Source organism: Dermacentor silvarum, chromosome 7, assembly GCF_013339745.2.
Source record: "Dermacentor silvarum isolate Dsil-2018 chromosome 7, BIME_Dsil_1.4, whole genome shotgun sequence".
NCBI lineage: Eukaryota > Metazoa > Arthropoda > Arachnida > Ixodida > Ixodidae > Dermacentor > Dermacentor silvarum.
In genome coordinates, this window is record NC_051160.1 from 31,929,410 (window position 1) to 31,954,008 (window position 24,599).

The 24,599-nt window shown below is 47.5% G+C and overlaps 1 protein-coding gene across 1 annotated transcript in view; it reads right to left on the bottom strand.

Moving 5' to 3' along the window:
- LOC119457879 (dihydrolipoyllysine-residue succinyltransferase component of 2-oxoglutarate dehydrogenase complex, mitochondrial) overlaps nt 1-13,307 on the bottom strand; it is a 52,814-nt gene extending 39,507 nt beyond the window's left edge. Inside the window, exons 1-2 of the mRNA XM_037719639.2 lie at nt 13,208-13,307; nt 9,049-9,082 (exon numbers count right to left, since the gene is read on the bottom strand). Coding sequence (XP_037575567.1) covers nt 9,049-9,082; nt 13,208-13,297 — 124 coding nt within the window. The 5' untranslated portion in view covers nt 13,298-13,307. The remainder of the gene's footprint in view (nt 1-9,048; nt 9,083-13,207) is intronic.
- Between the last annotated feature and the right edge of the window lie 11,292 nt (nt 13,308-24,599).

The window sequence follows — 24,599 nt, forward strand, 5'->3', positions numbered from 1 at the left end:
CAGGGCTACAGCTGCTAATAATATGCGAATAGGTTTATGGTCCCAAACCAACATCTGGGCTGTGAGGCACGCCGAAGTTGTTGTAGTAATAGACAGCTTTAGTTTAGCGTGCGCATCTGCTGCGCAAGCAACCTGCAAGGACGCCGCGTAGCCAAGCGCGTTCTTCGTAAGATAACGTTCAATCGCGCGTTCCGTACGAGTCGTGATGCTGACAACTCTAAAAAAATAAAAAAAAAAAAGCGTTTTTCTTTTGTCCCGATTTAGCGTATTTATCAGTGATACTTGTGCAGCGTTGTATAGAAGAAGTTCATCAATATGACGGAGTCGCCGCTTGCACGTCGGTCATCCTAATGCCCCCGTCACTTTGCAAACGCGCTGACGCTTTCGCTCGCGACTGGATCTCGCGAGCACGCTTCAAAAGAGACCGACGCGCAGACCACATTTTGATAACTAGCGATTGCAAAGCCAGCACGAAAGCAAGAGATAACAACCACTAACGTAAGGGTTACACGTTCTATGGACCACTGATTACCGCAACTGGCCTGCCGTTCCCATGGTCGTTGCGTACGCTAGGCTAAACTGTCTAACGGTGTGTGCACTGCGCGCGTGTGTGTGTTCCGTGTGTGTGTGTGTGTGTGTGCGGGGGGGGGGGGGTAGGTCTCGAAATTCATGTTGACCACAAGGGGTTATCGAAAGTGCACTCGAAGCTCGGTACCGAAGCTGGAACCGCACTTACGGCATTTCCGTTCTGTCCTGGCATATTTACCCCACGCTTCGCCATAACTTGGCAAGACACCGCGCGACGCAGTGCGCAGCCAAGTTTGAGCACGAAAGAGAGAGAGAGAGAGCAAGGTGGATAGAGACCGAAGACGAAGTCGCGAAATGACCGCAAGCGCAGCTAACGATGACGGATGGGCAAAGACCGGAGACGACGGATCGGAAAGAAAGGCGCTGTCACGAGGAGGAGGAAAAAAAAAAAAAAGGCTCGGTCCGACGAGACGTTAAAAAACAACGCAGTGACACACATTACCGAAAAAAAAAAGAACTAAAGCAGCCAGACACGATGACTTGGAACGTAATCTGGCAAGAGGCCACTGCAGCGGTTTCCCCCGAGCGACGTGTGTACAGCAGCTTCCTTGCGGGCGTCCTCCTTTTGCGTACACACCGGACGGCGCTGCAGATTCATTCTCGTTAGGGGGCGCTGCTTCCCCAGGGCGGCGCACGCAGGGAAGACGGAGGCGAGAGACGCTGCATCATCCTTTCAAATTAGCGTCGCCACGCTAATTAGAACAACAAAACCGAGCCCCCCCTCCGCCACGCCCGGGGCAAAACAGACGAAACCGAGATGGCTAGCCCCTATATACCGACCGACCATAGTAAACTTCCTCCCCCCCACCACAAGGCCGGGACGATGCATCGCGCGCTCGCTGCTGTTGCGGACAAAGTTGCGGCGTCCGTCTCTGCTCCTTCGGGCTATAGCGTCGTCGTCGCGCCTTTCTCATCAATCAGGCAAAAAGTTGCCGGCAAAGCCTTAATTCTTCGCTAACGTCGGGTGCGCGTCGAGAACACGAAACGATAACGAGAGAGAGAGAGAGAGAAAAAAAAATGAAGGCGGAAAAGCTGGACCACGCAGACCCGAGGCGAAGCTCGTCTCGCGAGCAGGCGAGGAGGAGCGCTGGCGACCACGGTGACGAATCTGTCACTTCGTGTACTCAAAGAAGCAAGCGCGGAATACCATTTAACGAAAGAAGCGAGCGAACGATAAGCAGACACACACTCCCGTTAAATGCTACGCAAGTAGTGCGGTCGCGGAAGTGTATCGCTCCGCGCGTTTCGCAGTGAACTGGCTTTTCACTTGCCCAACGTCTTCTCTGCAGCACAACTAGTGGATGTATTGGAAGTATAACGCGTGGAGTTAACGTGACGTCAAATAATTTGCCTGAGTCCAACTTCCCGCTGCCTCCACAGAACACAATATTTTTTTAAATACTACAGCAAATGCAGGTATGTGTGAAAAGTCGCTCTGGCCTCCGCAGCGTAGCTTACTATGTGTGCAACGAAGCCAAGCTTTCGGCAATAACGAACCTCCCTCGCTTTAGCAGAAACAAAACCGCTTTGACCGTTTCCTCCGGTCGCTAAGTCGTGCCTTCTATGCTAGACACACTTCTATCGTGGCTAATAAGAGCGCACAGAAGACGAAGCAAGGCGTACACACAACACAAGTCCTGACATTTCTACCCGGTCAGGTGCGGACGGCGTTCATGCTAAACTCAGCCGTAGCTCGGCCACACGTCAGTGACTGACTGAACGAGACTCACTGGTCGAGAGGGATCTTAAGTCATGTAGTATTAGTCAATTAACGTCTCCGCAATAGCTAAACGTTTACCGTGATAGGAGGCTTGGTAAAGCCAGAAGAAAATACGCAACAACACAGAGCGAGGAAATAAACTAGAATTATGTCCCGCATCCAGTCTTGGCAAAGAACTCGCCGCGGAGCCATTCCCCTTGTAGTATTCGGCCCAACACGTGGCCTCTGAGACTCGGCGTATTGGCCTGGAATGTTTGGTTCGGGGGTTGTAACCCCCCCTGAGTCCGAGTTAACCCCCCTTTTGTTTAACCCATTTTTTTCCTTGCGGCTTTAAGTACTGCAACTTAAGATGTAGGACGTGCAATCGTCTGCACACTCGCAAAAAGCGCATTTTTTGACAATTTCCCTTGAAGAATTTGAAATTAGTGCCGTTTAAATGGTATTGGCAAACTAAGGCAAACTGTCACACCCCACCCCCCCGAGAGATCCTGGGTGCGCTACTGGTTCTAGGTAGTCCTTAGTCGATGCGCACTTGTTAGGCGACCCGTCCATAGCTATGCCTGCCAGGGCGGGAGCACTAAAACGTACAGCGCGGAAAAACATTTCAAAAGGATCAGGAAAAAGAAAATAATTAGGAGAGAGCATCGCGCAACATGACTGAAGCCGAACGTATCGGCCCAACAACTGTGATCGCCGCTTCACAGCGCACGGTAGGATTTAATGATCCCGTTGTGACGTGCAATCACGTGCTCTCTCCTAATTCCTTCCTGCCTCCATGAGCAAAAAACGAAAGGCTGGAGGCGCCGGCAAAACGTTGCCGCATAATCTGTGACGTCACAGATTTCTGAAGGCTACTTGGGTCTAGTTATCTCCTTACCGGTAAAGGAGTATACTACGACTCAATTTACCAAGTTTTGAGCTTGAGAACTTTTTCCTGCTACAAAAAAAAAAAAAAAAAAAAAAAAAAACTAATACAAGAACATACTTCGAATTCCGTGACGCTACTCTGACGTACGTGCGTTGCTTTAATCGGCGCGAAATTCATAAGGTGGATGTTTGGCCGTACTTTTCTCCAGCAGTAGTCAACCTTTTCCCATCAAATGAATGACAAGTTTCGAAAGGGAGATTTAACAAAAAAAGTGGTCGCAGTTTCACCTGAAAGGCGAAGCATCAATTGCGATAGCAAATTTGTAGAGAGCTATACGGAGTAATGATAGTAGCTTTATCAGCTGTATAAACTTGGACATGCAGCAGCACCGGCCACACGCAGAACTTGTCGACGCCGTCGGCGTTTTGCCCGCGTTCGCACAAAATGCGTGCGGCGTTGGTGACTGTTGCCGGAGCCTCTGATATAAATGGGCACTTCGTGCCGCAGCTAAACGTCCCCTCCCTTCCCTCCCCCCCCCCCCACGGCCTTTCGCGCGTCGGAAGAAGGCGCGTTTGCTCTACATATATGGTGATTGTAAAGGAGGAAAGAGACGCCTACTTCTGCAGCCCTTAAGGGAGCACGGCGCAGAACGCGCGTTTGTTCTCCGCCGTGAGTTCACTCCCCGTGAAAGCGCGCGTCCCTCGCGCCCTTTCACTCACACATACAGCGTTCGGCGGCGCGCGGCGACTTCATCTCCATTGACGTCATACGGAACCTCACGGCGACGGCGACGGCAGAAATCTGCTTTGGAGTGTCCATATAATTGCTATCGCAATAAAAGATTTAGCGTTCTCATTTACTCTCTCTTCAAAATGGCCAGACCTGACCTCTCACCAGGTCTGGCCATTTTGAGCCGACAAGCGTAGAACATACAATGCGCGATATTGATCGCGTCTGCTAAGTATTACATTCCTAGGCGCCGCGCAAAGAGCTTTAAGAGCCGGAGGGTCGACGTCAGTCGCACAACTGCGCCTACGTACGTGACAATGCTGTGACGTCACTCACGGCGACACGTGACTTCAAGAATTATTCACGGCAGCATCAGTTATTTGTTTAATCTGTTGCTTCAATAGACGAATTAATGTTTAGAGAAATAATAGAACCTACAAACCGAATGTCTGCGTGTATTTGTTTTACTTCGTACCGTAGCAAGGGAGATGTAGTTCCGTTTCGTCTGCTCGTTCCCATGTCGTGCTGTCGGGCGCGCAGAGAGCGAAACTATGTCATTTTTCTACAATGTTCCAGCGCGCGATCATGCTCTGTGATCCGCTTGCGTCTGCCCCAGTGTCCGTGTAGCACTGACTTGTACCGCTCATCAGGTGTTCTTGTGTACTGCGCGCAAAATCGTGGACTGCGCGAAACAAGACAAACGCAACAGCTCGCGAGCGAGACCGTCACCGGAAGTGTCACAGGAAGTGGCGTAGCGCTTAGCGGCGCAAGGCCAAAGCCACTAAGCAACCACGGCGGGTACAATACGACTAACACTAGCACTGACTCGCAACTAAATGTTTATTTCGGAAAACAACCAGTATGAGAAACAGCAACACACACAAACTACAAGATAGTTATCGTACAGAATCCCTTTAGGAAACTCTTTAAAGCGAGCCGTACATTAGCTCTAGATAGAGACAGACAGGTGACATTTGATGGCGAATTCGGCAAATCGCACCGGGGCAGCACTTTTGCGATGGTGATTGGATGAAACGGCACCAGGGCACGGAAGTGACGTAATCCGGAAGTGTTTGGGTTTTGATGGTGATTAGTCACCCTTATATCGCGTTACGTGGCTCGACACAATCCTTGCTCTCGCTGATTTTTACATGTTAGATGGCACCTTTCTTTTTTGGCTTTGTGCTGTCGTAGCCTTTTTTGTACTTATACTTGTTTTCGCGAAATAAATATTCCCTTGCAAGTCAGCGCTAGTGTTACTCGTCGTTTTTTTTTTTTTTTCGTTTTTTTTTGCGCAGTTTTCCACATTAGACAGTTTTAGTTTAACGTTAGCATAATAGCGGGGTTAAGGGAAGTAGCGTTACCGTTCCGCAAACGAACTTTGCAGAAAGAGAGTTTTAGTATAGCGTGATAGCGTAGTTTACATGCGGGACGCTATTCCATTAAGCCTTGAATTTCGCATACATAGGGCACCTAAGTAATTCTGTGTGTGTGCGCGTCCGGAAAATGCGATAGGCAGCGCAATGAAAGCCAGGAGCGACGTTGTATTTTTACTTCCCATGTCCGCCGATCTGTAGCGAAACAGACAAGCAGTACAAGCTGTCTACCATAGCCTCCGAAATCTTCCCACCTCAGAAACCATATGCCGACGTCGCGTCCATCTCCCGACTTTACCGACAGGTGGCGCTCGCATCTCGGAGAAAATTTCTCGTTAGGCCATAGTTAGGCTTAGGCGCGTTCGAAACGAGAAGCGATCTCGAAAATTCCTCAACATTAGCAATAACACTCTATCGGCGAAGCGGCATGAGACTAAGCAAAAGCCGTTTACGCAGTCATTTGCTACGAACGAAGTGAATTCTACAAAACAACGCCAAATTCAGTTCGAAGCGGGAGACCGGGACCATGTTTTACGTAAACTACGTAAACCACGCAAAGACGACAGCGTTAAATCTGAGAAATAGCGTGCGTACGCTAAACGGTATGAGTCGGTCAGCGTATAGCGCATGCGCATTTCGATCCCGCTATTCCGGTAAGCCCGCTATTACGGTAAACACGCTAAACTAAAACTGTCTATTATATGGACTGGTTTGTAGAAAGATTAGTCTTGCTTGTCAACATTTCTACTAAGGCTTGCTTTCCAGTATTTCTCCTAGGAAAGTAGAAAATGGCACGTCAGTGCTCCTTCAGTAAATGATTCTCGCGCGTTTCACGTTCCAGTAGCGCGATATACAGATGTGCTGACGTTGAATCACGGATCTCGCCCGAGCGGAGAGAGAAAGTGTGGAATCAGAATAAAGCATTCTCGCGCAATAATGCGTCCCAAAAGTCGTCCGACATGTTACGCCACGACCGATAACGCTGATTACGGTGAGAATCCGGCCTCATAGACCTTATCGAGACGGTGCGCCTGACCTGCCCTATTGTTCGCGCAAGACCCCCTCAAGGAGGAGCTCCGCCGATAAGCGCGACCTGCTTTACGGCAGGACAATTTGCCGTTTCCCGAGTGCAACAGTTTGCAACATCGAGTGAAGGAATTTTTGTTGCTTCTTTTGTACTTTAATTTGAGCAGGAAATGTAGGGATGCCTACTGCTGAGTGCAAAATGTAACGAACCGCCCAACGTTCTTGAAGTTATTGCAGAACGCCCAACATTCAATTTTTTTTTTTTTTTTGTGCTCACGAGGGTTTCGACGGGAATTTAGGGCGCAGGCTCCTTTCCCAAGCGTATCACCCCTGAAGGAAGCCGAACGCCAGGCCGGGGTACGCTTGCGCCCATTTGAACCAGTGGGTGCCCGGGTGGGTGCCCGGCAGCGGTGGGAATCGAACCCACAACCTCCCGCGGCCGAGGAGGGGGCTCAACCACTAGGCCACAGCTGCGGTGCATCGGGCATCACTTGATGGAACAGCTGCCGTTAACTCTTGTTTAAGGTGCAGCGATGTGCCTGAAGTGCATCCTCAAGTAGAAACAAGCACGACATCCTAGCCAGCTGAGGCAAAAACAGGAGGGAGGGGGTCCATTACTTCTGTCCACATGGGTACATTGTAGTAGCAGTTCTTGTAAAAACAACACACAAAAGTCAAGCAGCAGAATTTTCAAACAGCGCAACACAGAACAGAGAAAGGAGGCACATGCCTGAGAACTGACCAACAACCGAATGCTTGCCCGTGCTCCATTTCTTTGTCCTGTGCCACGCTGTTCGAACGTTCCACTGCTTGACAAGATGTTCCCAACCAGCACGCACACGCTGTCAACATACAGTGTCAAGGTGGGTGAGGCTAAAGCCATCTATGAAACACCTAACATGGCCTCAGATCCTGAAATACAGCTCCTAAATTGAGAGAAGTATAAGGGGAGCTGAGGGGCTCAATTTTTGTTTTCTTGTTTACAACCACGAGAAATCAATGGACATGACCCCTAAAACGTTACACTATGACCATATTCTTTCCGTTCTATGTCTTATGTGTAGCTGCAATTTTCTTATTATTCTCTGTGCGTGAAGTACTTGATAAGTGAAAGTTTACAATTTTCATTTATTCTGCCTGTCAACATTCTGCTCAACACTCGTTTGTAAAAATTTGACGTGACCAGCTGCTGTTACTGCCCTTGTCAAAAAATCAGTTCGACGTTCTCTAATAAACAAGGTTGACGAATAATGAAAGCAATGGAGGCACGTGAGCGATAACGTTTTTCACTGATCGTGCAATACGCTTCGGATTAGAAGTCAGGTGCTTGCTGGGCAGATCTAAGTTCGCAGATCGTAGCCAAATATTGCTCCACGTGGGCGCCCTTATTAGTCGCAACAGCTAAATATAAGTGTGCAATGGAGCAAAATAAAGGTTGTGATTCTAGAAAACAGGGGAGCAACAGTCAAAAAAAAAAAAAAAAAAGAACGAGACATGCAAGAACAATTAAAGTGTAGAAGACCAAATGAGGTTCTGCAGTTTGTGCTTTGCCAAAGCTGCTTGACTGCTTACTCGCGTACTAATTTGCACCACAAAGCAAGGCAGGAAACACTGACACTCATTCAACCGCATTCAGCCTCATTGAAATATTTCAAAGCAACCAAGTCGATGCGCTTTGCATATGTACATACGGTTAGTTAAAGGCTGAATATCAGGAAGCTGGACACCACCATTAATTTAATTGAAAAACCTGTCCTTAAGAAATCATGCAAGCAAAATAATTTCAGTTGTTATTGTGTAAAAAAAAAAAAAAAAACTGAACTGCAATTTTCGTCAGTCAATAGTCTTTAGCAGATGACAATTCTTGCAGACTTCAAGAATGGTGAGCATGTGTTGAGACAAACACTAGCAGATTGGCCTCAGAAAGTCTACAGATCAAACAACATGCCTGTTAGGTACCATATGTTTAACAGCCTGCACATGGTCAGCATTTTCGAAATGCTTCTCAGTACTGGAAAGGAATTTCACAGTCATCACTTCCTTGATACGCTCAGTCACACCCACATCTTAGTAGGCACTAACCAAATTGCAGACAGTTATGTCTGTCCATTGCAGTCTATTCCCTGAAGACGTTCCCCTGAAGTAACGATTTTAAGGATGATGTTTACTGTGTAAAAGCAACACTTGAGTGATCAGCGATGTTACAGTGGAGGCCTCCGGGTTAATTCTGACTGTCGCAGGTTCTGCAATGTGCATCTAAATTTCACTACACAAATGTCTATGTTTCCCTCTCACTACAATGTGAGTGTCATGACTGGGATTAAATTCCATAGCCTCAAGTTCTATAGCTGAACACCCAAGCACTCTGCAACTGGTACAATCAATGGAAAGCTGCACACACATCACTAGTACCGTGACTGGTGCAGCAAAGCCTAAGTCGCTTTTGTGCCAATAAACCCAGTTTCCCTAACTAACTAACATCACTAGTACCCTTCAGCTGCACTGAATTGGACTGCAGCTTTTGTTGATGTATCTTCCGCACATTGCTTCATAATAGGTTGTAGTGTACGTGACCAAACTTGCAACTGCGGGACTATCTCCTATAATTAACACTAGTTACTAGATTATCAAGCAAATTGTGCCCCATCCATTCTGATACAAGCACAGCTATACTGAATAAAGTGAACAATCTGACACACGATGGTAACAAGTTTCAAAAACACAACAAGCAAATGCCTTACTTGTGCATGAGGTCAAATGTCGCAGCTGATGAATCTGCGAGAAATGGAGAAAGGGAAGAATGCTCATAATAAAGATCAATGAGTGTGGAAACAGCCATGCGTGTGATGCAAAGATGACACCAGCGTGATAAAATTCTGTATAGCCCCTTTGATTGAGCAACAGTGCTTTTTGCGAGGGAGACCTTCTATAAAGTAGCCCTAGTGCATGCACAATGCTCAAGGAATTGAAGAGTTAGATGTAGAACCAGGTTAACAGCGGACAATGATAACGTTTACGTTGGATTCGGCATCATGTACATCTACACTCATAGCTATGGAACAAAGCTGTTACAGTCGTAGCTGTACATGGATGGTCTTCCCCTGCTGGTGTCGCCATGTACAAGCATAACACAACCCTCTCTAACATGAAGTGACATGGCACCAAAAACCCGATCATGATTACAGCATATCAGAGATGTCTGTGTGTTGTATGGTAAACACACAAACTGGTGTTAAATCCAAACAGGCAGATGGTTGACATACTTACATGCTCACCCAGTTAAAACTTGTCAAGGAAATGAGTCGGAAAATGTTATAATTAAACATAGTGCCTCAGATGAAAGCACTACCCATCACCATGCATTGTGTCACAGTGCTACGACTCACCGCAATGGCTCAGTGGCTGCGTTGTTCTGCTTCTTAGCATGCGGTTGTGAGTACGGTTTCTGCATAACGCAGCAGCGCTCATGTACTTCTATTTATGTGCATGCTAAGAAACCCCAGCAGGTCAGAATTAATACAGAGTCCTCCACTAACGCCATCTCTCATTGCCCCAGTGTTACTTTATGACATTAAACCCCGCAAATCAGTCAACCAATCAATCACACTGCTGCTCCACACACTGCCATTAGCTTAGACATTAAAAAGGGTTGCACGTTGGGCTCACTGGTACAGCGCCGATTGATTACGGGGCTTAAAACCTACAAGAGACACCGCAGTGGAGGGCTGTGGATTAGCAGATTAATTCTGACTGCCTGTAGTTTCTTTTAAATTCAAATTCAAAATTTTCTAATAACGAATCGGAGAGTGTCCGATTCGATTTGGCCTTCGAATCGAATAGTCCATATTTGTGAATGTGAATATAATACTTTTAGAGTATTTCTGAACATCAACTGCGCCGAAATAAACATACAATTGGGGCAAAAGTACGGTTCTTTTCACCCCCGCGGGCATAGTATAGACATAAAACATGAGAACTTGCGTAGTGGAGCAGGCCACGCCACTTAGGTAGCCACACTTCACAGGTTGTACAGCTAACATTCGTACTCTGTGAAGAGCCCTGTGCATGCAAAGAAACTAGTTTGCTCCTAATGCTCTATTTGTGCTTTTATTAAACAACACTTCTGACGACTTACTAACCTTAAGAATACTGGGACGTAAACATTCTTTCATATTAATTGTGATAATGGCTATTCATTCGAAAACTATTTGATATTCGAATCGCTTATGGCACTATTCAAAAAGTATTCGATTTGGTCTCAAAAATCACTATTCGCACACCCCTAAACACTAGTGTTTTTGTATCCCGCTCGTATTGAAATGCGGCCCTTACGCAGCTGGAAATCCCACCTGTGACCTTGTGCTCACGAGCAGAATGCCGTTGCTACTCGGGCACTGCGGCGGGTATCGGCACATACTACAGAACTTCCGCATACGGCGCCTGACACTGAAAGTAGTGCGTGTATGTGTTTGCGCCTGCATTGCTCTTATGTCCTGTGTCAAGTGTGCTCCGTTCAAGCTCTGTCGAATGAAAGGTTGAACTTCCCAAAGGTGTCTGCATAGAAGTGCTTTGAGGCCCACCTGCGTGAATTACGCAACGAACACCTAAAAAATTAGGGGCAGTGTTCTGGTGTCATCGCTCTCGAAGATGCTTTCCCCTTTTGACACTGCTACAATAGGGGCTTGGCACTGTACCAATAACACTGTCGCCTGTAGTGCAAAATCTCACGAAAGTATCTCTGAAAGTGAACGGCCGAGTATACCGACCCGACTCGAGAATCCACCACTGCATTGTACGAGCTGCAGCGCGCACTTCTCTTGCCCAAAATGCAACATGGTGCTCACAAGGATGCCACCAGCACCTGCTGGCGACCAGCCACACGGTCTGCCACCGTCCTGATTAACAAACTCTCATCATATAGGTCAGAGTTGATGGGCCCAAGTGTGGTTTTCAACTCTACATGCGGCTCATGGATGACAACTCGGTTGGACACTCGCTGTTAGATGCAATGTGAATGCATGCAGTTTTGAGCTACAGCTTAAACTCAACAGTAGGCTGTTTCACAAATATGGGTGTCGGCCATTCACACAGACCAAGACTGTACTCCTGCTCACCAATTCTTTGTGGTGAAGCGAAGGCTAGGGCTCGTGTCGGCCAATTGGTAATGAGAACCGATAGCGTGTCCCAAGAAGGGAGGAGGGCTTGCCCATCGTGTGCTACTAATCCATCTGTGAAGGATTCAGTTGGCTTCGTGCAGAGGGTGATCGCACGTGGGCAACGGAGGAGCCTCTCTTATAGCTCATTATCCTGGCGGGGTGACGCGACCTGTACATTTCACTGCACCACTGCAAGGAGTTGGCGAGATGGATTACAGTGTTGTTTTTCAGAAGGGGAGACTAGCGGTCAAAACAGGGCCGGTGGCATTAAGGTGTGAAACTGGTGTCTTTTCTTTCAGCTCTTGAACAATACAGTAAACTTTGTTGTGGCTTTGCGAGCCACAAACGAGAGACACAGAAACATCGGAATGCTGGTTGACTGATTGACTCTTTGTTTGCCGGTGGTTTAACCTTTCGAAGCAACAGCTAGGCTTTGAGACTTGCCATACTGGAAGGCTTCGAATACGTTCGCCAAAAAGGGGTTCTTTAACGTGCATTGAAATCGGACTAAACAGGCGTTTTCGCATTCCGGGTTCATCAAACTCCGGGCGCCGCGGGCGGGTATCGAACCGGTGACATTAATTGTGCTACGCACCAGAACGCTATGGCTAATGCGCCACGATGGCTGGTATAACATTACAGCGTGGAGACGAACTGAAACCGCCTTGGAAGCGGATGTGTCGCGGTAAACGCCTCCGAGAAACTAGTCGTGCGCCGTTTAAACGCAGGCGGGAAGGCTTCATTACCATGTGACCGTGTGCTGTGGCGAAACCACGAGGGATTGATACAGAAAGAAAAAGATGGATCGCCGCATTTCAATAAAAAAGCCTACCACCAATGCTTAAGCATTTGAAGGACATCTGTCAGAGGTAACCTTGAGTCAGGACTTTTGACACGTCTCACACAGCTGTTTCATTAAAACAGATAGAACAGGGGCATGTAAAAGCGTCAAGTTTAGTTTCATACAATTAATAAGTCAGTTGAAGGTGCTGAAAGTAGCGAGAGCTGTAACAAACGAAAATCTCATCACTCTAAATTTCATGCATGATTAGGTTGCTCCTTTCACTTTACTAACGGAACGCCGGTATTCTAAACACACATCGGTTACTGAGGAACCAGGTTTTCAGGACACTTAGCCATATATTACACAGTAAATTAGGAGATGCCACAAGTAAGGCTGGTGGTATAGTAACAGAAATCATCAAAAACTTTTCAAGCGTCATAGCGCTAAGCACTTTGTAGCAGTAGACCGGAGTCGATAGCAGGTGTGAGTATTGATCCCGCTTCAAGACGAGCAGGTGAGTTGGGTAAACGCCCAGCTATGTGAGCAAAGCTGTATTAACCTTCTTTTTTGTGTGTGTGTGTTTACGTTGGCGCAAATCTTATACGTTGAATAGCGTGCTATCCACCTGGACATTACCTACGATTGATTAGCCGTGTGGTGAAAGTGGAAGCAAGGACATTTGCATAGCACAGCTTCTTTTCGGAGGCATTACATCGTGTCGGATTACTTGCAACGCAGCAGGGGCAATGCATAGAGCAAAATGCGCTAGTTGAGAATCACATTAAACTACCGTGGTTTTTGCGAAGTTTAGAAAAAACGAAGTAGGACACTGCTGGGAACCTCTTAAGGTCATTGCTCATAGGAGGACACCATGCCGTTTCAACTGTTACAAAGACAGCACATAGTCTAACAGCAAGCACACGCGCAAAAAGTTCGAGACAGGGCATTGCCCTTTCTTACCTTTAACGCGTCGTGACTCTCATTCACTACTTTTAACCGATAAATAGCCCGGAGAGAGCCCCTGTTCAGAAAGGCAAAGAACGCCGCCATGTTGCTAAAGGCTACTGTTTTGCGGCAGCCGCATGCTCGTAAACGTTGGTACGTAATTGTCGCAACGCGAAATATAGCTTTAACTAAACAATTATGTAAATAATTGTTTTGAAAGTATTATATTTTAAATTGTTAACCCACTTTGGCTGCGTTTAAGAAGTGTGAGATTGGGATCGGTGTCGTCTGCTCTGTATCAGCACGCTACTCGGCGATGGCGTTCGCGTTTTGTGTCGTTAATTTGTGCTTCGTATTCACATTCGTGCTGCTGGGCATTGTGGTGAGTGATTGTGGAAGTTGTTTTATATACTGTGCTGAGGCAGCAAAGATGAAAGGACGTCGAAATTATTCTACTATTTTCTGTCATTTTGTGAGGTGAAAGCAAGTTGGGTGAGGGCCATTCTAATGGCGACGAGGTAAAAATCTTAAAAAAGTAAAAAAGTGCACGCCCAAATTATATGTCATAAAACCACAATTTAAAGTAGGCTGTCTCTAGTCGGCGTCAGAAACAATCGCACATATTTTGGACGCGCGTAGAGCGTGACAGAGCAGAGCGCGAAGTGCGCACTTGAGACGTGCGATATTGTAATTGTCCTCACACAAAGACATTTATGTTGGGACCAGTAGCGTTGTAGTTTAGCGCAGACATTCGCCACGACGCGAACGTACTCCCAGGAAAAGCAGAACCTTCAGAGCAGCTGCTTCGCAGAAAAATAAAGCGGCCAAAGAAACTATTGCATAGCCTCCGAGACAGTCGACGGGGCGCTGCGCTGGCAACGCTAGCACCGCGGCGCGCTTTGTTCAATATCTCTGAGGCGATGCATAGCGTCAATAACGACAGAGGTAATGTATATCATTCAGCGTTCAAAGCTTTTAGAACGGGCTTACGTGCTTCTACAAAAGGGCAGGGGTGTAGCCAGGGAGGAGCACGCCGGGTCCTTGCCCTCCCGTGAATCGAGCGAAATTTGGCATGGCAGCAGAATCGCGGCCCAGTTCAGAATGTTTAATGCCGATGGATAGCAGCAAACGCCTGCCGCCGAAACCGCTGCTTCGCCTCGTAAAGGATGATGCACGGCGGAATGCAGGCGCATATTTAGCGCGCCACAGGCATCACGAAGTTGCACTGCCATTGAAGGAATGAAGATAACGAAGGCAATCCGGAAGGTATCTCCTCCTCACGGGGCCGTGCCAGTAGCAGTGGCCTAGCCAGGGGGTGGCGCACCAAACACGTGACCCCCCCCCCCCCATCCCAAGGAGGGGACGGGGGAGGGTCAGCGTTCGGCAGCCTTCGAATGCGAAATATTTGTTCACGTAGCTTTCACAAGAGAGCATTATTTAATGACAGTTTCTTCGCTCAGCTACATAATATTGATGACGGGTTCCGAGCTACTGATTTACTTTAGTCATCCAAGATCAATAATTAGAAAGATAACTAACGCAACTTCTTTAATTGCGCAATAAAGAAAAAAAACTGTGCAGATGACTCCTATCTAGAGGCTATCGATCGGGACACTTGAGCCTTCAAAATAATGTCACCCTGTCACGAAATTTATCTAACCAAAAAATAATAAATAAATAAATGGCGCTTAAAAAGACAGCCAGAACTTCGCCTCACATTTATGTCGTAACTATATCAATGTCGCTTTTTGGCTCGAGCAGCGTTGTCAAGCGGAATGCTTTTTTCCTCTCAAACAACCCAGTTTCGTTTGAAAACAATTAGTTACGATTGATATTAGATTGTTTGATTGATTAAATCGATTGCTTAGATCGATTGATTTATGCGCTACAGGCGACCGGTGCGCGCTTTGGTGTGGTAGGACTGTGCTCCACACTGCTTCACACCGCCGCTGTCACTCCGATGCCGAGAACGAGGTTAGCGGTTCGATCCTCCGCTGCGTCAAGAGCAAGGCATCGTCACATCACAAAAGTAAGTAGAAACAAAATTACAAAGAGGGAAGTGTAGATTCGCTAGCACAACACAGAAGACAAGAGCCTTCATACAATGTAAAGTCTCGCAAAAAGTATCGGAAGCGCCACATTGGAGAAACGGGTATTTTCCAGAAAAAAGGAAAGAATATGTTTTTATGCATTTTGAAGTGTTACCATTACTTTTGATGCCAGTTGGAAGGTTATTCCATATTTTTAGCTCCACCAAATGCTAACGCACGGCGCCCATATACATTGTTCGGCTTTGAAGAGTTCGACTTATGATGTGGTTGTCTAGTGACACGCTTTGCTGATACTTTAATGCATTTTGAAGTGTTACCATTACTTTTGATGCCAGTTGGAAGGTTATTCCATATTTTTAGCTCCACCAAATCCCAATTTATTTATAGATTATTACCTGTTGTGTAAACCCAACTTTAATACCTTACATGTAGTGCCATTGCTGAGTTCCATTGATTATTTATGCTAAATTTTTTACCTCTTTACCAGTTGTTTATCATAAAGTTTATTGCCTTGTATTACCAAGGCCTACCATTCTTTACCGCTTCTAATTGTTAGGTTATTTCATTACCTCTTGTTATTCCTAAGCATACTGTAATGTATATCTTGTAATTAATACTACGATTTCGTTCACCTTTGTCAATTGTCTACCTTTTTTGATTACTCTCGTTCTTTTTTCTAATACGATGTATTGCTTTATTATTTCGGCCAACCATATTGTTTGTCTTTGCTAATTGTCAATGTATTGTATGTAAACTAAATATTGTGCTAATTGTTATTGTTATATTGTAAGACAACTATGTACATGCCCTTCTGTTATGATCCCTGATGGGATCGACACTATAAATAAATAAATAAATAAATAAATAAATAAATAAATAAATAAATAAATAAATAAATAAATAAATAAATAAATAAATAAATAAATAAATAAATAAATAAATCTCTTCTATGAAGGCTGCAGATTACGGCGGTATACGATGCGTATGCATGATGCGTATAAATATTATTGGCTCAAGGGCCAGGTATGGCCAACGAGTGCCAAGGCTATGGTCAGCAGCGGAGCAAGGCTCCCGTGAAACGAGTTATCGGTTTCGAATTCCCGGCTCCCGCAAAGGTCATGCAAATGTACAGCTGGAATTGCAAGTAGTAAATGAAAGCACCAAGGAAGCGACTGCCCTCCATACATACCAATATAAACATCACTTGCCTAAGAGGCAGAAGGTCAAATTTGGGATATTATTATTAATATATGCGGTGCTCACGTCACACCCACCCACCCAAGTGACGGCCCTCTCCAGGGGCGAAGCCTGGGTGTGTGTGTGGGGGGAGGTACTGGTAACGTAACTCCCCCCTCCCCCCCCCCCCCACCCCCACCCCATAAAGAAACAGAAAACAACAACAACCACGTCTCGGCCACTGGCGCTCTCAGAGTTATGAACGCCAATTTCGGAGGCCATGCTTCTTTGTTTCCGTAGTGCAATGACCCCCCCCCCCCCCAAAAAAAAAAAAAAAAAAAAAAAAGAAAAGAAAAAAAAGAAAAAGGAAAGAAAAAAGAGTTCCTTGACGCTGTTGGCGCCGTTTGCCTTTTTTTCCCGCCGTTTACCGTTTACCGATTGCACGCGGAATGCTTTAGGGGATGAGAATGAGAGAACGCACACGCGACTATGTTTACGAAGCCTTTCACTTCAACGAAGTCCACGGACAAACTTATGCACAAGCACAAAATTAATTTGCCCGCCATTCGTTTCAATACGTTTAATCTAGTCAATACAATACCGTTTGCTCAATACAGTAAATATGTGCAATGCATTTACTCTAGAGTGTCACCTTTTACCGCGCTCAGATTGCGGAATGAATTTCTCTCCAGACATACTCTCCATTTGGATAGTGCAAGAGGAAATTTACAAGGATAGCAGTGGGTTTTATGTCGTCGTACATGTTAAACAAATGCACATATTATCCACCATGAATACGGTGCCGTTGTATGCTGCTGCTGCTGCTACCCGCCGTGGTTGCTCAGTGGCTATGGTGTTCGGCTGCTGAGCACGAGGTCGCGGGATCGTATCCCGGCCACGGCGGCCGCGTTTCGATGGGTGCGAAATGCGGAAACATCCGTGTACTTAGATTTAGGTGCACGTTAAAGAACCCCAGGTGGTCCAAATTTTCGGCGTCTCCCACTACGGTGTGCCTCAGATCGTGGTTTCGGCACGTAAAACTCCATGATTGAATTTTTATGCTGCTGCTGTTGTTGATGCTGTCACGGACACACAAGGAAACACGCGCACGGACACGCGGCCACACAGGTAAGCACTCGCAGACACGCACACATTCACAAGACACGCATCAAGCTGGCGACCACGCGTGGCGCAGACGTGGCGGTTTCCGGTGTCACCTTCCTGTAGAGGAAGAATCTCACCTCATGTCGTCTTATCAAATTGAATCAAAGTTCGCAATGTGCTTAGGCTGCGATTAAATAAGCTGCGTTACGAAAGACCCCCGATTGGAGCCGATAATGGACCCGCTGAATGACGTATCAGGTTTCTCTTCCTTCATTGGCTTATTCCTTTCTTGCAGTCCGTCGCTTCTCAAATATTTAATTTGGCGCCGGGCCTTTGCCTAACTTTTTTTGTTTTTAATTTCTACAACTGCTACGCGCTTGTGGCGCGGGCTCAGAGAGGCCAATTTCGTTAACTTATGCAAACCTCGGCCCAAAAAAACGTACCTAAATAAAACTCGTCTTCACATTTGGACTAACGGGTCTCGCTCCCACCGCCTCCTTCTAATGTCGTGCTCACCCATAACCTTTCCCCACGTTTTCCTCTAAGTCTGTCTTTCCCTCGTGACTCATCGCTACGCGGTGAAGCCCAACGGCGGGGCGAGCAAGGTTCGGGGGGGGGGGGGGGGGGGATGTTGGGAACGCTGGCGTGATCAGACGTCCCGCCACCTTGACACGGGACGCTTTCTCCGAGCTCCAGGCGCCAACCGCCACGTGCTCCCTAAGTGCTGTGGCGAGGAGGAAAGGGAAAGGGGGGCCTGCTCTTGCGCGGCTAGGATAGAGGACAGATGCGCGCGCGCGGTGGTAGAAGATTGAGGGGATGCTATGCAGGGAAGTAGGGATGCGGGAGTGGGGACTCTGGTGGAGCGGGGAGAGAGAGAGAGAGAAAAAAAATTGAGGGGTTTCGGTGGGGAAACGTGAAGGTTCCGTCTACCGGAGGAGGAGGTGGTGCGTGTTCTTTGTCGTACGGGTCCCAACCCCGGGGTCTTTCCTGGACGGCTAGCTAGCACGAGGCAGCTATAGGGTCTGGCGTGGGACGTTCTCCCAGGAGCCTAGACGACGCTGTGGGAAACGGAACGCCCGTGGTTGTCGCCGTGCTTTTCGCCGCGGGAGGTTGTCGGGAGGCGGGGGGGGGGTTGAGGGAGATGAGGCGAGCGGTTGGTTCTGCAGAGTGCCGGGCCTAGTTATTGAAACGACGAGGGACATTTCTTTGTTCTAAAATTGCAGTGCTTGCGGGGGCGCCTTGAAGTGTGTGTTTCTGAATTGAAATCGGGCTAGTATTGATTTACTTAAAGAGAAAACGTGTGTTTGTGTGTGTTTGTATTGAGTTGAAGTCACACTAGTGTTGTTAGACGTTTAGGCGAAAACTTGAGTTCTGTTGGCAGCTCGGAGTGCTTGTTTGATGCTGGATGAATGCTCAGAGAGCACAGTCGAAGGCTGCGTAAGGAAGAACATGTGTGTCGTTTTTTAGCGTTTTAGTTATCTTCTCTGTCTGTCTCTTGCAGCGATGAGCTTTTCCACGTACTTAATCAGAATTTCACGGCACCTTTTACAGGCATCGTCGTCTTATTTGTCGCCACGTTTCCTCGGAAGAAATTGGTGATAAAAAGAGAACTATGATTTGTCCCGAGTCAAAAGTAGATCCCGGGACCTCGGACGCGTAAGCCGTCGTCGTTCCGTCGGCGTCTTTGCCATCTGTCACTGTTTTGGCGGGCACTTGCTACAGTAGTCGTCATATATGTTGAGCTGAAAGCCCATGGACATGTAACCACAATGGGGTATCGGTCAAGAACCGTACGACTACCGGAAACGGGGCCCATTACGTGTGAGGCCATCGTGCCTCCATCGTGCCGCGTTGCCGTCGTCGGACTGCATCTATGCTAACGCTGCAATTTGCACGACACTCGAGGCTTCTGTTTGAGGCCTTCTCCACAGTTCTTTGTCTCGGGCACGGAACAGAGAGTGGAGACCTTGCATAATACCGCCATCGTGGGCTCAGATTCTAGAACGAGCGGAGCGTGGGGGTGGCAACGAAGGAAGGAGAGGAGGGAGGGAGGGAGGGGGTAGGTAGAATAAAGCCTGGTGGGCGAGGGGGTTTGCTCTACACGCCTGCGACGCAAGCGTGTCGCCGGTCCCTTTGTAATACAAATGGGTCCGGAGGAACAACCAGCGTGCCTTGAATGGAGACCCACGCCTCCCCCTCCTCCTCCTCCTAGCGCCGATTGTCTGCCAAACAGCTCGGAATTTATGGCTTTTCATCGCCGTGTCGTCTCCCGTGGCCCACGCTCTGATCACGGTTCCGCTGCTGCTTACGTGGCTGCTTGCGCAGCCGTGCCTGTGCCGGTTGTGGTGGTGGCTTGTTTTTCCAAGGGGCAACGCCTCCTCCCTCCTCTTTCATCGCTCACGCGCTCTCCCGCATTGTTCGTTTTTGTAGCGCAGCTAAAGTGAGCTAGACGGCACGCGCGCGCTTGGCCAGCGTTGCCACTTTCCGCCACGAGATGCCGCTAGGTGCTTGGCAGAAGTAGGGAGCCAACGAGCAGCGCCGTTTTAAACAGCGTTGCATGTAGGCTCCCTAGGTAGCAGCAAATCTATGCCGTCTAGGCGGACGTTGTCCAGCCAGCTAGAACAGTTTTCTCACCGTTTCTTTCCAAGGAAACGAGATTACAAACACAATGGAAATACCTACAAAAAATGCCACTAAATGTGGATGCAGTACGTGCAACAAACCATATGCTGATAAGAAAGAAAGGAACTAAAAGGTTACAAATGTGCTTGCTCCGTGCATGCGCCACCCCCCTCCAAAAGAAAAACAAAAGAAAAGAAATTTCTGGCTATGCCACCGCAGGCAATGTCAACCTGCCGGGGCTCTAAGGTGATCGGAGCGTGTTAACTGGCCAGTGGTCGAGACAACAAATAAACGTTTAGAATATTGGCGAAACAGATTTAAAAAGAAGCAGGGAGGAGATGGTGACTTCGTAGTCACCAGCATAGGCAACTTTACGGGACAAAGCAGAAATAGGCAGAATGCTATATTACCATTCGGTAGCCCCTAAGTACCTTACACAGGCTAGGTGGCTATTTGTCCCCGCCTCTATTCAGAGGATGGCGCTATTAGCGATCATCGTCATCATCATAATCATCAAATGCTCGGGAGCAAGTCTTCACCAACGGAATGTAATTTGTGAATAAAAAGAAAAAAGAAACACGTATTATTGTGAACAACTTGCACTTATATCGCAATTTATCACCGCAAGCAAAACGAGATCAAGCATTACAAATTTTCGTGCGGAAGGCCACAGATGGTCAGCCACCTAAGCCGAAAATAAAACTGTTAACTGTTCAATGGGAGAACTACACGTGCTAAGCTCCAATCCGCAGATACAAGTCGCCAGTGATCGTTGTTTCAAGGCACTGCCGATTTACCACATATCGCATTTCACACATGTTCAGAACATACAGACTTTCCCACTTCGCCAAGTGTTCGCAAAATATGTGCAAACTCGGGATTCAGCAAAACACCCGAAAAATGGAGCTCGTAGTTTGGAGAAGAGTTCACAGGTTACGGGAAAGATGGTGATTGCGTCGTCACGTTGACATTTGCTATAAGTGAGCACGTCACGTTTTGAAGACACGGCTCTAGCGTCAAGACAACCGTAACGTTGATTTGTTCTCCCTCCTAGAAAAGGATTTCTGCCTTCATAGAGAACTGTGAGTTGGAAACGAAAATATGAACACAACTTTCAAGAAACAAAAGCTTCTCTTACCACGACTCGCAATACAAATAAAGAATAATGTGTGTAAAACAAACAAGTAAAAAAAAAAGAGCTCGAGATACGGTCTCTGCGCTCCTCCGATTACCGCTGTTCGCCCGACACCGTCAAGTACTAGTCGCGGGACGTCCCGTATATTGCATCCATCTGCACCGACCCCGATCCCATCCTCCTGGCATTATATTGCGCCTCCTTTTCCTTTGTATTGTACCTTCTCTAACAGAACAACGCCAAGATAGGGAGGGGATGCGGCTGCGGGGCCTGGAGGTTGGGCGCCGAGGGGTGCACATCTGCTCGGTGGGGAAGCACGTATTTCAGGGGCAGAGAGAGCGCCAGTCCTTCTCTCTCTCTCTCTCTCCCCCCCCCCCGCCCCATCTCTCTCCTTAGTCACGAAAACGAAGACTGGGTGAGATGCAAAGAGAAAAACGTAAGTGGATCCCCGCGAAGCTGTCCCACGGCAAGGCAGACGAGGGGAACGCTTTTTGTTCGCCCCGACAAACCCCCATCCCGTTCCCAACGACGTTGGGGGTGGCACAGTTCTCTTTCTTTTCTCGTTCGTAACCCCACAACCCCCCTCCTCCGCCCAGCCACGCACTCACCGCTGGCACCATCGTCCCCAACGGTGGAGTCGAAGAACTCCAGGAACGGGATGGCGTACCTCGGAGCGGAGGGGAAAAACCTTGCAGACTCGCATCGAGGATTACGCGATCATCGAGCTAGTTCTGTGCAGTAAGGGGTAGCGAGACGTGTCGTTGAAGCGAATTGGTCTATTATATACTTAAAAACTAAAGAAGAAAGTGAAAATAAGCCAGTTTGAAGTACCCCTCTTGTCATCTGTGTTGCTTTTATTGTCTTCCGTCTTTTTGCGCTTTTGGAATGCCGTCAACAAGATGAATTATGCAAGTCTTCCAGATCAAGGTTTCGTTGACACATGAACGCAGCTGTCGCTATGGTTTCTTAAGTAATTTATTCAGTCGTTTCTTAAGTGAAGGAAGAAAAAAAAAGACAGGAGTTTTTTAATGTATCCTGAAAAGATTCATTAAACGAATCTGGCACGCTACACCAAATGGGTATGACGAAAAGGAAATGACGTGCACACTGCACGCCACAGGTATACAGGACATACACGCAACAAATAAAAATATCTAACTGAGACCAGTGCCCCTGAGGAAGGTTAGAACCCTTCGTTGTGTGGGACGCACACGCAGCGTTAGTTCATAGGCAGAGTATGCGTCGTAGCTCTAGGGATGACCGTGCTAAGCGAAATTCCTAAGTACCTTTCGTAAGCAACATCAGTGTGCTCATCGATATGAAGCGTGCATTGTAAGGTCGGGAGCTGGCCATCGTTCGTCAGCATTCAGGGTAATAGGGGGCAACTGCACGCGACACCGCTGCACGCAACTTGTGGCCTTGCCGGTCCCACGTCGTTGTTTCGTGAGCGGGACGGCTCCTTTGTGTATCCGCCCCCCTTCTGTACTGTTTTTGTCTCGAGGTCGCATATATAGTCAATGCTACGAGTCGGGGGAAAGTTGGGCGTCTGGAATGCATGCGGGACGCCGTACGCTCACGTAGCGAGTCTGCCGTTCACTATGAGTCACGGCACGGATAAAATGCCAAGATAAAGTGGAGGGGAAAAAAAAAGAGACGAAGTTCGGTAGAGACGGAGTCTGCACGACTGATATAAAGATCAAAGTATTGGCCGTGCAAACGTTCGCTAGTTCTCTCCACTTTCTCGCGTATGATTTTTCGTTCTTATTGTTTATTTCGAGGTGAGCTGCCTTAACCTTCTGTACAATACATTGCACATTGCCTTCAACTTTTTTTTTCCCATAAGTTCACTCGGAAGTGATTACACAGAATATTCATTCTGGTTATGAAGTACGGTGCATGTGTAACTGTAAAGAAGTGGTTTACCCATATTCTTGCCATCCGCTTTGGAGAAATTCGACACTCAATTGATCTAGACCTCTGTGTCGTCCCAGACAGCCGAACGCAGCCTTGAGGTGTGTTTCGAAATCACTGAGATTGCTTGAAAATACCGGACACGGCCGCAACATGTCAATGTACTACACTTCGTCTCTGCGTTTAAGCAATTTAAGCAATGAAATGCAGTTTTTACCACAGCAAACATGAGGAGATGGAGACATGGACACGCAGCTTTTGGCGTCTAAGGGTGGCACAAAAATTTAAAACATTTTTTCAAATTCGTAACATAACAGTAGACAACAAAAGCCACCTTGAAGAGCGATTGTGTTCCATAGTTGTGTTCGGGTCTCAGGAGGTTAAACCATGACGTAGCTTCCATATCGTGCAGGAAGTCCAGTAAGGCTCGTTAATGATAGTCATCTTCAATCCACGCGCTGAAGTCAGCGTGCCGGACACAGGGTTGCCGAGCGCTCTCGTCGCCGAAGGCCAACTCTTCGAGACGCACATGCTCTCGAGTGAGAGCATTGTAGCGTTCCGAAGGTCTATAGGTGCTGTGGTCGGCGGTGTCGTTGTCGTCCTTCATGATTTTAAAGAAAACGGTCGGTGGAGTAACTATGGCCCCCGTTGGGCACCCGTGTGGAAAAGGAAGCGCAGGTGAAGCCAGTTGAGCTAGTTGGTGCGCATTCCAGACTTGGCATATTATTAACTATAGCGCAAAAGTACGAAGGACGAGTACGAGAAGCACTTGCTAACGTTGTGTACTGTGTGGCTCTCATTTTCGTCACGCTGTCGTCGTTCCGTTGACGTCACGGCGCCATCGCCGTCACGCCGTCGGGATTGCGTTGTCATCGTCGTGGTCATGTTGCCGTTGTCGCGCCGTCATCAACTCCATCGTCGTCGCCGTCACGCTGTCTGTACCAAAACATGTGGACGATAGATAATTCGAGCCGCCATATCATCAAACACTCCGTTTTCTACGTCAGCAGTAAACTTGGGGAAGTATTGATCGTGCGGTTTTCCAAAGCGATATTGGATTTCAAGATTCGGCTTGCCTAGAAAAAAAAAACCTTTGATGCCCACTGATGGCTCTTCGATGTGTCTTTATAAATGCATCAAGTGGAGGCGAATATATCCCGCTTGAGATAGAATGGGGTCGAGCCAATCGACTTAAGTTTGTACCAGGGCAACTTACTCTTTACGCCATCAATATATTGAAGCCACTAAATACTCGCTGTCTCGCTGGACTAGTGCCGCAGAGAGCTTCGCTTCAATAAAACGGTGTTCGCGTTCAGTAGACATCCATGTTTTATGTTTGTCAAATGTACCAGCATTAGTTGAAGCATATAGGACGCCACTATAATAAACTGGCGCTTGCATCCTAGGC